The sequence below is a fragment of the Rousettus aegyptiacus genome, unplaced genomic scaffold (assembly GCF_014176215.1).
Source record: "Rousettus aegyptiacus isolate mRouAeg1 unplaced genomic scaffold, mRouAeg1.p scaffold_m13_p_7, whole genome shotgun sequence".
Lineage (NCBI taxonomy): Eukaryota > Metazoa > Chordata > Mammalia > Chiroptera > Pteropodidae > Rousettus > Rousettus aegyptiacus.
Genome location: NW_023416310.1, coordinates 74,390,052 through 74,403,981, shown reverse-complemented (window position 1 = coordinate 74,403,981; position 13,930 = coordinate 74,390,052). Strand labels below are relative to the sequence as shown.

At 37.1% G+C, this 13,930-nt stretch overlaps 1 protein-coding gene across 2 annotated transcripts in view; it reads left to right on the top strand.

The window, feature by feature from the left end:
* CREBRF (CREB3 regulatory factor) overlaps positions 1-13,930 on the top strand; it is a 41,542-nt gene extending 27,612 nt beyond the window's left edge. For both annotated transcript variants that reach the window (XM_016145106.2, XM_016145108.2), the window contains 3 exons: positions 6-79; positions 5,396-5,518; positions 9,838-13,930. In XM_016145106.2, coding sequence (XP_016000592.2) covers positions 6-79; positions 5,396-5,518; positions 9,838-9,953 — 313 coding nt within the window. In that variant the 3' untranslated portion in view covers positions 9,954-13,930. The remainder of the gene's footprint in view (positions 1-5; positions 80-5,395; positions 5,519-9,837) is intronic.

Genomic DNA, 13,930 nt, shown 5'->3' with positions numbered 1-13,930 from the left:
CACAGGGCTTGTCGGTTAAAGAAAAAAGCCCAGTATGAAGCTAATAAAGTGAAATTATGGGGCCTCAACACAGAATATGGTAAACCTAAACTTTTTATTAACCTCCCGTTACTCGGCCGACCACTCTCTTTTCTCCGGTTGTGTTATTTGCTTCCCCTGTGTTCTGTCCAGTTTCAGGCCAGCCCTCCTCTCGTTCATCCATCAGCACGCTACACGCTCGTATTCACTCATGTCCTCCTCCTAGTGTGAGTGTCTATATCTGTGGCTCCCCACGCCAGGTATCGCCTCTGCCCTAAAGAGCTCATCCACCTGTGAGCACAGCGATTTTTTACTTCCATTTTTCAGTGGTGTCGCTGAGTTAGCCAGATTTATTGACGAATGTTTATTTTAACCTCGGAGTGGATGGTTTAGATCTCTGGTTTACAGATTTGATTACTCATCAGAATCATCTGATGTTAAAATACAGATGCCTAGGCTTCTCTCCAGGTCCTCTGACTCGGGATCTGTGCAAGTAGAACCCAGGCATTTTTGTTTTGAACGCCACTCCGGTGACTCTCATGCACCCACCTTAGCACATGCTTGGGAACTGTCGGCTTAGATCAGTGCTTCCCCGTGTTTCGCATCATGGCACATGTAGGAATTATCACCTCTAAGGCGTCCTGGGACATAACAGTGAGCCGCTCCTGGGAGGACGCCCTCATGGTCTAGATCATTCTCACGCAGCCCGGGGCCCTCGTACTGCACACCAGAGGGTCGGAAAGCTCAGGTTTTCGTCTGTAGTGAGAACCACCGCTCTTTCCCCCTTGCCCTGTCCGGCACATAGATGCTCATAACCTTCGTGCAGTTTTTCTGAATCCTTTATGCTGATCATCTTGTTTCCACTTGTGAGGACAGAAAGCGGATTTCCTTCTGTGAAGTTTACAACTTGTGAGATGAACTGATGGTTTAATTAATTAATGGCCACTCAGGGACTCTAATCAAGGTAAATGAATTAGGTAAAACAGTAGTTGGTTTATTGGAATGGAAAGCTACCCATTTTCCTATTATTCCTTATTGCTGTTGAAGAAGGAATGAATACATATGTAATATATAATGATTGCAATGTCATGGGCATTATTCATATTTCATTTAGAACCCAGCTGGCTCACACTGCAGGAGGATATGGTGGGCCACGGGGGGAGTTCTGGGTCTGTGTTTCTTTGGACACATGTTGGCATCTGTCTCTGTGTTGCTCAGTTAATGCATTTATCCATAATTAGGTATATCTGTGTGACTGTAGATTTTTACATTTCTATATATGCACGTGTTTTCCACACACATGCTTTGTGTCTATGATATAAATATATTTTGTGCTGGGGAATAATGGGGGAGTTGTGTTTCTGAATGTGCTGTTCTATCTCAAATTGAGATTTTTATCACTGCCAAACATTTTCTTGTCTCCAAAGTTATTTTAAAGCCTTAGGTCTTTCTTTCTTTCTTTCTTTTTTAAATTTCTTCCTTTTTTCTTTTTTTATGTAATTTCTTTCTTTTCTTTTTTCTTTTTTTATGGTGACATTAGTTAAGGAAATCCAGTAAGTTTCAGGTGTACAATTTAACAGTAAGGTATATATATATATTGCATTATGTGTTCACTTTGCGCCTTAGGTCTTTCAAGTAAGCAAAGACCTGTCTTTAAAAGGTGGTGTTTTCTTCTCGGTCAGTCAGCTTGGAGGAAGAAGATCTCATTCCTGTATGCTTCTTCTCCTTGTTTTGCTAGCTTCTCTTCTGCAGTCTCTGGGGAAAAGCAAGAAGAGCCGCCACTGTTGGGTTAGAAGCCATCTCTGAACCAATGAGATGCCCTTCTGTAGTTTGTCACATGTAGTTTGAAAATTCTTCCCAGAGCTTCTGGTACATTTCTCAAGGGAATGGTACCCTCGATTCCTCTAAACATCTTGGAGTCACTCTCTCCTGCTTTGTTCTTCATTACCTATCCGTTAACCTCATGGTTTCTAGAATTTGTGAGTCACGAATCAATGACATCTGAGAACTATAGGTTTGCCAGCTTTCTATTTTGCCAGGTGAGGACCTTAAAAGAGAACATCATCCACAATTACTGTAATTTCATACAAAGAAGGATATTTTAGTATTAAAAAATTGAGACGCATAATCTCAGAATAGAATAAAATTAACTTTGTGAAAAACTAACGCTGTTGTCCTTATCCTTTTTAGCTTGTTAAGAACTAGCACTGTTGCAAGGACTGGCCTCCGGGACGGCGCGACAGCGGCCCTCCCCTCCCTCCTACCACGCATCCTCCTCCTACTGATTTCTCTACCAGAGCTCAGGAGAGGCTGCCCTGTGAATCAAATGTAGATTTGTTGACTCGGAATGAGAAATAGAACTATTAGGTGGACATAACCTTCACCCTGACTGATAGATTTTGTCCCCGCAGAGGTCATATAGGAAAATTAAAATGGAAAGCTTCTCGTATAAATAAGGAATCACTTCGGGAGTGATCCGTTTACAGATTTAATGTTTGGCCTCAATTTCTGAGAGCCAGATGCCTCCATTTTTTAACCAGAGGTTGAGGTAGCGAGAGCCCCTCACCTGTCCCCTCCCTGCCCCAGTGTGCTGGGTGGACACTGCCCAGGTTGAGAAGAGCTCTTCTGCTCTGCTCTAATTTTGATTTTATAGTGTTTTTTTTTTTAAGTGACCTCATTTATATTCTCCTGTTGAAGGCGGGGGACCTTACCGTTTCTCACAAGTCCAGTCTGCATGTAGATGTCCTTATTTATGTTTGGATAGATGGTGTTCTCTCTCAGTTATTCACTGAGAAGAAGCATAAACCTCTTGCTGCATGCGATGTAGGGAGTCAGCTGTGCTTGCCTTGTTTAGTGACACATTTAGTGACACATTTTATACATATCATCCCTACATGTAGCTGTAAAGGGCCCATGCCCCACTGCTTTTTACCTCCTTCAACATCAGTCTCGATTGGTCTCTTCTCCTTGTTACTAGTGAGGAATAACGAAGCAGTGATTCCAGAGGCTTCTTTGAGGACGCAGGGCTTTGTTTCAGACCATAGGAATCTGTGTTGAAATTGTAAACACCCTCCCCCCCAGCTTTTTCGGTGTATAATAATAACTATACATATTTGAAGAGTGCAATTGATTAACCAGTTAAGATAATGAACATTTTGCTCACCTCCAAAAATTTCCTAGTGTCCCTTTGTAAGTCATCGCTTCCTCTGCTCCTGTCCCCAGGTAGCCATGATCTGCACTCTGGCACTCTAGATTAGTTTGCATTTTCTAAAATTGTGTGTTGAAAGGCTCCTATGATGTGTTCTTTTTTTTTTTTTTTGGCCTGGCTGCTTTTACTCAGAATAATTATTTAAAAATTTCACCATGTCGTTATCTGTATCAATAATTAGATCCTTTACATTTCTGAGTAGTATTTCATTGTATTGGATATACTATAAATTTGTTTATCCATTCACCTGTCGATAGGTACTTGGGTTGTTTTTAGTTTTTGCTATAACAAAGCCACTGTGACTGTTCCTGTACAAGTGTTCAGGTGGACATATGTTTAAATTTCTCTTGGTTAACTACCTAGGAGTAAACTGACAGAATCATGGGATAGGAGTATATATTTAACTCTGTTTTCCAAAGTGGGTGTTACTGTTTTCATTCTCAAAAACAGTGCAGGAGGGTTCTAGTTGATCCACATCCTTGCCAACGCTTGCCGTGGTCATCGTCTTAATGTCAACCAGCCTAATGGGTGTGTGGCAGTATGCATTATGGTTTTAGTTTACATTTCTTTGATTAATCATATTAAATGCCTTTCCTGTGCTTATTGGCTGTTCATGTATTTTGTGTGTGCGAAATGTCTGTTCAGATACTTAGCCATTTTAAGCATTTATTTGTCTTCTGAGATTTTGTTGTTCTGGATACAAGTTCTTTGATATATGTATTGAAAATATGTTATCTTAGTTTTTGGCTTGCCTTTTCAGTTTCTCATTGACATCTTTCAAAGAACAAAATTTTTAATTTTGACGAAGTTCAATTGGTCAAATTTTTTTATATTTCATATTTTTTGTGTTCTAAGAAACTTTGCCAACTCCAAATTTGCAAATATTTACTTGTATGTTTTCTCCTGGAATTTGTAGTTTTAGGTTTTACAATTAGGTTTGTGATCCATTTTAGGCTAAATTTTATGTATGATGTGGGGTTCATTTTTTCCCTATGACTATCCAGTTGATCAAGCACCATTTATTGAAAAGTGCTTTCTTTGTTAATCAATTGACCATGTATGTATGGGTCTCCTTCTGGACACTGTATTCTGTTCCATTGATCTGTTTGTCTACCTTTATAGAAACTATTGTGATTATTGTATTTTGTCATAAATCTTAAAATCAGGTACTGTTAGTCCTTGTTAGTCCTCTAATTTTGTTCTGTATTCAAGAGGGATATTGTCTGAAATTTTATTTTTTTGTAATGTCTCTGTCAGGTTTCGGTATTTGGGCTATACTGGCCTTATAGAAAGAATTGGGCCATGGTCTTTCTTCCTGTTTTTTTGAAAAAAAATTTGATAAGATTTGCTTTATTTCTTCATTATATACTGAATAGCATTTGCCATAAAAATCCTCTGGGTTTTCTTTGGGGAATATTTTTGGATAAATTCAATTCCTTTGGTAGAAATAGGCTGTGCAGATTTTCTGTTTCTTCTTGTATCAATTTTTGGTTGCATTTTCAAGAAATTTGTCCATTTCATCCAAGTTGTTGAATTGTTGGCATAGCATTTCCTTCTTATTCTTTTAATGGCTCCAGATTCTGAAATGATAATCCCTTTTTCATTATACATTTAGGTGATCGATCAGTCTAGTGGGAATGGGTATGAGAGTATGAGGGAGTATCAGTTTTGTTGATTTTTTTCAAAAAACCAGCTTTTGGTTTTGTTAACTTTATTATGTATTTGTGTTCTGTTTCATTGATTTCTGCTGTTATCCTTATTATTTCGCTCCTGTTTACTTTGGGTTAACTTTGCTCTCTCTTTTTATGCTTTTTAGGGTGGGGAAATTTATTTCTAAAGCTTTTGTCTTTGAAGGACTTGGATTTTATAAACATTTACTAAGATCTTACGATTTGATATCTAGGCACTGTCATAGGTCTTAAAACTATGAGGACAAGTAGGGCGAGTCGCTTACCAAATAGTGGACGTTGGTATAAGTCTACCTGTGTTGTCCAAAGCGGCACGTCATTGCCAGTGAGTTTCTTTGGATGAGAAAGCGTATGTCATCCGTCTCCACTTAACGTTTTCTTACACGTTCTCCATTTTTAATTGACTCTCTGTTATTACATAATTAAAAGCAAATTCTTCCCTGTTAGTGACACATTCCATGTGTCTTGTTCTGTCTTACAGATAATTTATTGTTTGTAATCAACTCCATCAAGCAAGAGATTGTAAACCGAGTACAGAATCCAAGAGAGGAGAGAGGACCCAACATGGGGCAGAAGCTTGAAATCCTCATTAAAGATACTCTTGGTAAGAAGAATTCTGGTTAAATTAATAGCAAATAACAGCACGTATTGTGAGATCCATGATCCCAGGGGATGAAGAAAAGCTCAGGCGCTCTCATTGTAGTCGTTCTCCTTGACAAGTACTTTTTGTCTTTTGAGATTTAGCATTCATGAATGTGTAGCGCCGGCTACCACGGTGTTTTATTTAGACCTCATCGTTGAATTAATTTAATCTTAATAAAGGGAAACGTCCAGCAACTTTAACTTTGGGGAAAATAAAGATCCCTGAGCTGCCCAGCTTGCAGCTTACACTTTAGTGGAAGTGCTTGCCTACTGTTTTACCCCTAGTACATGTCACAGGATTCTGACAAACGTGGCGATCTGGTTTTCCATCTTTGAGTCGATTATACCACATGGGGAAGAACAGAGAGGCAGGCCACCTTGGAGTCAGGCAGAGTGACTCTCGACAGGGAGGGTGGAGATAGCTGAGGAAGACAGAGGCATGAGAACTGTAGAGGCCAGGAGCTCGGCGGCCATGGGAGCGAATCACTCACCGGCCCGGAGCACCCGAGGGCATCGCAGCCGAATCGATCCATGGAACCCCGAGGCATAATAACATTGCTTCACCCATGGATTTTATTCTTCAGCAGCATTTGCTCCAAGCCCGTCTGTTGGAAATGGTTCTACGTAGTCATTACGTTGAGTGGTAAACTTCAGTTACCTGAAAATTTTCTTACAGTTCATTTTTCCTCCGATGCTGATCGTGTACTGAATCAGGTCACTTAAAGGGATTAGGACTGAACTTTTCAAGCATTAATTAGTTATTTACCTGAATTTTAGAATAGCAAACACTATAATTGGCTTTATTTTTTTTTTTTAATTATAAGTATCTTAGAATTGTTTTACATTTCTGTTATGACTATTTTTTTCTGACTTCCAGTTACTGTAAATAAATTCACAGAAAAAAAGTTTTTTCTGTGCCTACTATGTGTCTGATGTATGGAAAATTAAATTAACATAATACAAGGTCAGAAGTTCATCTTGAACAAAACTTTATTTATATTGAAAACAATCTTAGATGAAGAATGGATCCCAAATATCAATATTTTCCTAAACAACCACTTTTTATTTCTATGTACAAGAATTTGGTACCCAAATATTAAGCAAAATAGGGAATGGTCATGGCAAATTTGCTTGACTTTTTGTTCAAATCGATTAATGCTATTTTAATGTTACATATTTCAGTGCATTTCTGTCTTGGTCTTTAAAATCATTTTCAGTCTTTTTTAAGTAGAGAGAACTTAATATTGTAATAAAAAAATCTTTTTACCTTCGTATTTTTTAATTTAAAGGTCGCATATATAGATAAGTTTGTGTGGTCCCTTTATACCTAAAAATCAGTTTTACCAGATACAAATTCTTGACTCACATTTTCTTTCCTTGTGTATTTTAAATATGTTTCTCCATTTTTTTCTGGCATTAAGTGTTACTGTTGAAAAGCTAATTATTGCCTAAGTTTTTTCCTTGTAAGTCATTTGCTGTTTTTGCCTAGATGTCAACACGACTGCTTTCTTTTTCTTTACATCCCAGTAATCGTACTAGACAGTGTCACGGAGTTAGTCATCTGAGGTTGATATTCTCATGTGTGTGCTGTGCTTTTTGTTAGGTGGTTTCAAATCTGTTTGGTACCCGACCTGTTCCCTGGCTTTGGTTTTCTTTCCCAGGGACTCATCTTTCGTGGGTTGGATCTTCTTTGCTTATCTTATGTATTTTCCGAAGTATATTCACTTTTTCGCAAATCCTTTTTTATCTTTTAAATTCTTTTCATGTTAAAATCCTTTTTTTTACCTGTTTCTCTTCAAAGCATTGCCTGTTACATTTATTTGCTGCTCTTGTGTTCCTTATAGTTTTGTCTTAATTTCAAGAATTGATTTTTATTTTATTTCTATTTCTTTTCCGAGTTCTGTCACCTTCTTTCCGAGTTTTTCTATTTCTGATTATGTCGTTCTTTCATATCTTGTAGTATTTTTTTAATGCCTTAGTTCATTTTGAAATAATAGTGGGTTATGGTTTTCATCCATTTTGTGGTCATTTATGTTTTTAGGCATACTTTCATAGTTTGTAGGAATCTTCTTTTGTCTTACAATAACTTCTTATAGGATTTTGACCTTGATACTTTCTGTTGTTCATTTGTACATGAGATTAGTTTTTTTGAACTTTCAAAAGAAAGTTTGGTTCGGGATAGCTTTTCTAATTTCAAACTTCACAGAATCCTATTTTCAATGATTGTAAAAAATAATTTTGTATTTGTTCATGAGATGGTCATTCACGTCCAGCCCAAAGAGAGGACACGAGATTGGAGCAGGAAAAGAAAATTTATCCTAGAGAGGCGGAGTCACCGTGTGGACCACACGGAGGGAATGCTCAGGGGGCGAGTTCAGTCCAGCAGGTGGGGAGGAGACAGAGAAACAAACGAACCAGGGCCAGCGCCTTTAATGGGGCTCAAAGCCGAGTACAAAGCAAAGGTGTGAGGGGCTTTCTTTGGTGCTTTCGAATGTCGCTAGGCCACAGGCAGGTGAGGGCCAGAAGAGGAACTTGTGGCAGGGCCCGCCTTTCACTCTAGTGCACATAGCAGCTTGCCTTCTGAGATTTCTCGTTCTGTCCCCCTCCCCCATTTTACCCGAATCATTTCGTTCTTTTCTATCTGTTGTCCCATCTCGCTCTATTTTGATTCTTACCCTGGCTCCTGTTCTGCAAGGGAGTCCTGGCTGGTCAGTTACCTGCGCCAGCCACGTCACATCCTGCTGTGGGCTCCTTGCATTCACCTCATACTCATACTCGCCTTTCAGTGGGACAGGATCTCTCAGAGCTCGACCTGTTCCCATGCTGGCCTCCCGTGCCTTCCTGTGGCTAACCTGCTGGCTATGTTAGACCTCTTTTGTTCGCAGACCCATTACTACATTTTGACTCAGCCCGTACAGCTATCGATATTGTTAATACAGCTTTTCGTAGTTTGTTCCCACCCTCTTGAATGTTGGGTTTGTGGAGATACCTTGTCATTTGCTAAAATATTCCGTGGGTTTATTGTTTTGCTGTTTAATCGCCCTGTTTTTGTACGGGGAATTGAAGAGATTCAAAATCTGTACTGTCGTAGACCCATCCTCCCAGAACGTCCCTCTGAAGCAGTTGAAATGCACTGGAGTTTCTCTTTCTTAACGGCTTGGTAGAACACTCTTCGAAGCCCTCTGGCCCAGTGTGTATTTTGTGATTAACTCTGAAAACATTCTCTGTGTCCACTATGATAATTTGTCAGATTACATCTTCTGGACTCAGTTTGGGTAATTTACATATTCCTAGAAAATTATCCATGTCCTTTAGGCCCTCAAATTTATTAAAATTGCTTTTGTTTTTAAATTTACTCTGTATCAGTGGTTAGAGTTCCATTTTCATTTTTTATTTTATATCTACTGTGTTCTTCTTTATTTCTTGAGTCAGCGTATCTAATTTTCTTTCCAAAGAATAAGCTTTTGCATTTATTAGTTCTTCTGATAGTTTCACTTAAATGCTTAATTCATTTATTTGTATTCTTTTTTGTTTATTAATTGAAAGCCTTTGAGATTTCTTCCAAGTGCTGCCTTAGCTGTATCTTATAAATTCTGGTGTCATATTTTAATTGTTTTCTGAGTACTTCGACATTTTTGACCTAAGAATTGTTTGAGAGAGATTTAAAATGTACTCTTTCTGAATCCCTTTATATTAATACATCTCTTTTAAGTTTTTAATTTAACTTAATTTTTGATTTGCCTACCATAAAAGTCATTCTTAGATTTTTATATGTGATCCATAGACGGATTTTCTTCGTTAGTCATTCCGGGGGTTTTTCTTTACTGAGTGAGTTCAGCGCATATTCCTGATACATGTGTAGTTTTAGTTCTGTCATCAAAAGATCTGTCAGGATTTGTTCATGTGGCTTTTTTTAAATTTTTTTTTTTTTGCCCTTTTGTGTCATTCACTGTATAATCATCATAATTTCATTTTTGTATGTGTCCTCTGCATTTTTGTCTTTCAGACTGTTATTACTTGTCACCCACCCCACTTTAAGATGTCGATCACCATCCTTCATGGTTATTCTTGGTTCGACCCTTCTAATCTTAAAACTGCAGGCTCTCATGTGGGAGGTAGAATTATTTTCTGGGTTTCAGTAGCAGCGAGAGCAGAGCACTCGTCTGGGACCAGCATCAAGCTGAGGGCCACTCCTGCCCCTCAGATTTTCCGACTCCTCACCTTCCACTCGTGCGCTCTCTATTTCCACGTCTAAGGGTACCTTTTATTTTTTTCCCCCAGGTCTCCCAGTTGCTGGGCAAACCTCAGAATTTGTTAACCAAGTGTTAGAGAAGACCGCAGAAGGCAATCCCACGGGAGGCCTTGTAGGACTAAGGATACCGACATCAAAAGTGTAATCCGCCTCATTGGACCACTGGTCAGAACGTCTGAGTTTGTCATGTTATTCACTGTAAATTTTCATTCTGTTTTGCATGTCAGTTTAGCATTATGTAAACATTTACAATTAGGTTACATTGTTTTAAGAACTAAGTAGCATAAGTGAAGCATGACCCAAAATACTTGATTATTGCATTTTCAGAGCATAAACCGTGGTTACAACTGCTACTGGCATCAGAATCGAAACTCATGCATTTAAGTAAATGTTCAGATACAGATTGCAAAAATCTGCCAACGCAAAACGTTTGGGAGGAATGAAGATATTACTAAATGCCAAATATCGTGGCAGGTTTATGCTCTGAACCACACACAAAAAAATTGAGGAAGCATTTTTTTAAACAGTCAGTTTAGATTGTTTTTAGAATTATTGCTTTTCGTTCTCATTTTCCACAACCATTAATCTCACTTGTACATGGCACAACCCAGCACTCATGCCCGTGTGCCATATTAGATGTTCATTTTCCGAGCTCAATATGGTATATATAAATATATATAAATATATATATATGATGTCTGTGTGAGTAAGGAAAAAAAAGCATATTCTTTGTGCCTTGTATTTTGGGGAAACTATAAAACTGGTAATATTTTGTATGATGAAAACCCTAATGAGGAAAAATAAGATAAATAGATGGAAAAATTATGGGGTTTAAATGTTTTTTTGTTCCAACTCTTTTTCAAATTTTTTGAATGTATATAGGACTATGTTGAAATGTAGATATATGCCACAGAGTCTGTGTATTGTATAAAAAACAAAACAAAAAAACAAACAAAAAAAAGATGGCTCTAGAAAACTCATATTTCGGTACTTGACCGGAAGAAGACAAATACTTGCACATTATTGCGATTGTTTTATTTTTTGTACCAAAGACAAATGCAACTGATATGGCAAACTGCCAGTCTAAGTAAAGTTTTGCACAGCTTACATGATACTGTATGAATGTATGAATAAAAGGAGAAAAAAAAGAAAAATGAAAAGGTCAGGGTTAGGGATCTTACTGAACTGTGAATTTTATTTCTGTTTGGGTCCAATTATCTACAGAAGGAGCATCCACACATACAAATATTATTTTGCTGTTCCTCTAGTTCGCTTCCATAGTAGATAAGTTGGTGGCCATTTAGGTGTCTGTAAGTCTTTTTATTTCTGCACTTATTGTAGGAAATTTTAATATATTTCGTTTTAGTAAGCTATTGAGAAAATAGTTTTTGACCTTGAAACTAAAGAAGTTTATTTAGCTTATTGTAGTATACTTCCACCAAACAACCAAAATACAGATTATTTTTATTGTATTATGTATGTATATATATATGTAAAGAAAGAGAAAAGCTAAAATATCTAATTCTTTAGTTGCCACTTTTCCAATTGATGTATTATTGTGCATGTAATATTTTCAAAGATCAACACAAGCTTAAAACAAAAACAAAAAAATTTATAGATTTTTATATTTTTGTACAGGTATTTTCAAACTAGCTTCTTCAAACTTACATGTGACTTATTCTTCTTCTATCGTTTCTAGAACTGAGAGATATTAACACATTTAGTTTTTAGGTGCTCTTTTTTGCTCACATGAAACAGCTTCATTAGTCAGTGTTTTAACTATGTTAAAGCTTTACCTCTCGATGAGAAATTTCTGGTGTCAAGGCAGCATTATAAACCTTCCCCACAGATCTTTCCATCCTGTCTCTCTTACTGTTTTATTCTCAAATCTTGTAGTTTGCCTCTGAAAACTGGTGGCTTAAAAACTGTACTGAAAAAAAAAAATCCTATCTAGCCAGAGGAAAATACCAAAAATTTCAGACCTAGCTGCTGGGAAAGTATCTATTTCTCTAACTATTTCTCCGTTACCCCCCCGAGAATTTATTCTTTAATTATATTTCGTCTATACAGTGTATTTCCTTTTCTTTTACTACTCCCCCCACCCCGCGCATTTGTAAGCGATAGCACACGAAGCTATAGCTCATAAAGGTTTGATTCTAAAACACGCAGTAACAACTGAACCATGCTTACGTGCTTCTTTGACATAGTGAACTGTGATGCACCACATTTTTCGGTGTGGTTGGTGGAAATGTACCTGCTTAATGCATTCACACTGAACAGATGATAAGCTCCGACCGGATGGTTGACTAGAATGTAAGTTCGTTGTTTAAAGTTTTTCCTTTGTAGGTGGGAGAAGGAAAAGCATAGGTGTGTAACTTGAAAGTGTATGAAGTTTTGACAGAATGCGTCTGGCAAATTAAAGCGTATTCCAAAATATGGCAGTTTTGCAATCAGGTGAAAATCACTTTATGATAGAGATTCAGCTGATGAGGTTTATAAAATTGCCCCTTTATAGCTGCTCTGTTAGGAATTCTGGTTTTTGATACTTTTTTCCTGTCCGCAAACCAGAATTTGATTTTTTGGTCTTGCATTTCAAAAAAGACTTTGAATCTGTCTAGTAGATTCCATATCTTTGCATTTCAGTGTTTTATATGTACTACTTAAGTTAAATAGTTAAAAGCTTTTAAATAGTTGAGCTTTTTAATGTTGACACTTTATTTTGTACCTATTTATATATGTATGTATATCTTAGAAAAGCACTTTGTTAAAAAATTTTTGCATTTTATATGATTCCTGCCATTTGCTGCTAAATCTGGGCTGGTCAGAATGCTGCAGCGATACTTGATCTAAATAAAAACCTGGCAGTAAAATGTACAGTGGAAGTTAAATCCTCTTGCTGTTGTAACTTTATCATAAAGATGACATAGGCAAGCTGTGCGGCTTTACATTTTAACCAGGGGACTCTGTGGCATTTAAAACCGTCTAGAAATGGTTGTACTTTAATGCCAGTAATAATCTGCTTCCTCTATTGTCATTAAAATATATATGTTTAGTGTATCACACAAACCAATCTTATAAGGGTAATGTAAAAACCCCAACAATTGTACACGTTCTGTTTTTGAAATTGTGGCATGTATTTTCGGGTGAAGCTCGTTAGAGAAGAGCTCTCTAAAGGTTTCTGTGTTCATACATGGTATACAGATAGCTCATAATGAAGTCCAGAATCTTACTTTAAGTGAAGGCATTGTGAATTCACCTCAAATATAAACCCATTGTTCCAAAAGCGATTATATAAACTTTGACTCTAGTACTACTATGATTTAAAAACAAACAAACAAAAATACAAAACACAAAAAACGTTCTTCCTTGTATCAGATACACTGGATTCTTGATAGAGTTTGTCTCCATATGAAAGCATGCTGTCCAGTTGTTCTTGTTAAGCTCTTGTCTGAGTTTTGAATTGGGTGCCACACTTTTTCGGTCAATACGATTGCTTGTACCATGTATGATTCTTGTCCTTTCCTATATCCTTCATGACAGATTATGATGTGGCTTTATATTGTGCCTTACTTGTACATTGAAACAAAATGTCTTCATTCCCTTCCACTTCCTAAATCTTTTACTTCGACCTTTTTGGTATGAGAATCAGAGCTATTATATAAAAACATCATGAAGGATTTCAGATGGGTATGGTTTCAGATTCCCTCTCTTTATAGTTATTTTATGTTTGTATGAAAGACCAGTTTTGAATGGTCTTTGTATATGAGGGGGGAAGAGGAGCAGTGATTTTACTACGTCCCTTTTTTCTGACGTTCATGAATTTGTCACACATCTTCTTTCTGATGCCTGACTTCATCTGCTCCTCAGCAATAGTCCGCATTTAAAGAAAGGTGTGTTCAGTTCATCAGCTTGAAATTGATGATTTCATTTTTCCAGAATTTTTTAGAAGAGTACCCGTTTTGTTTGTTTTATAAAACATGACAAGTCTCTTTAAAAGAAACAGAAGTACAGTACTTTTGAAATACAATGCTGTTAGTTTGGATTTCTTTTTTTATATATAATATTCATACAATTATCTGATGTTTGCCTTCATTAATAAAGCTGTTAGTTTATTCACCAAAA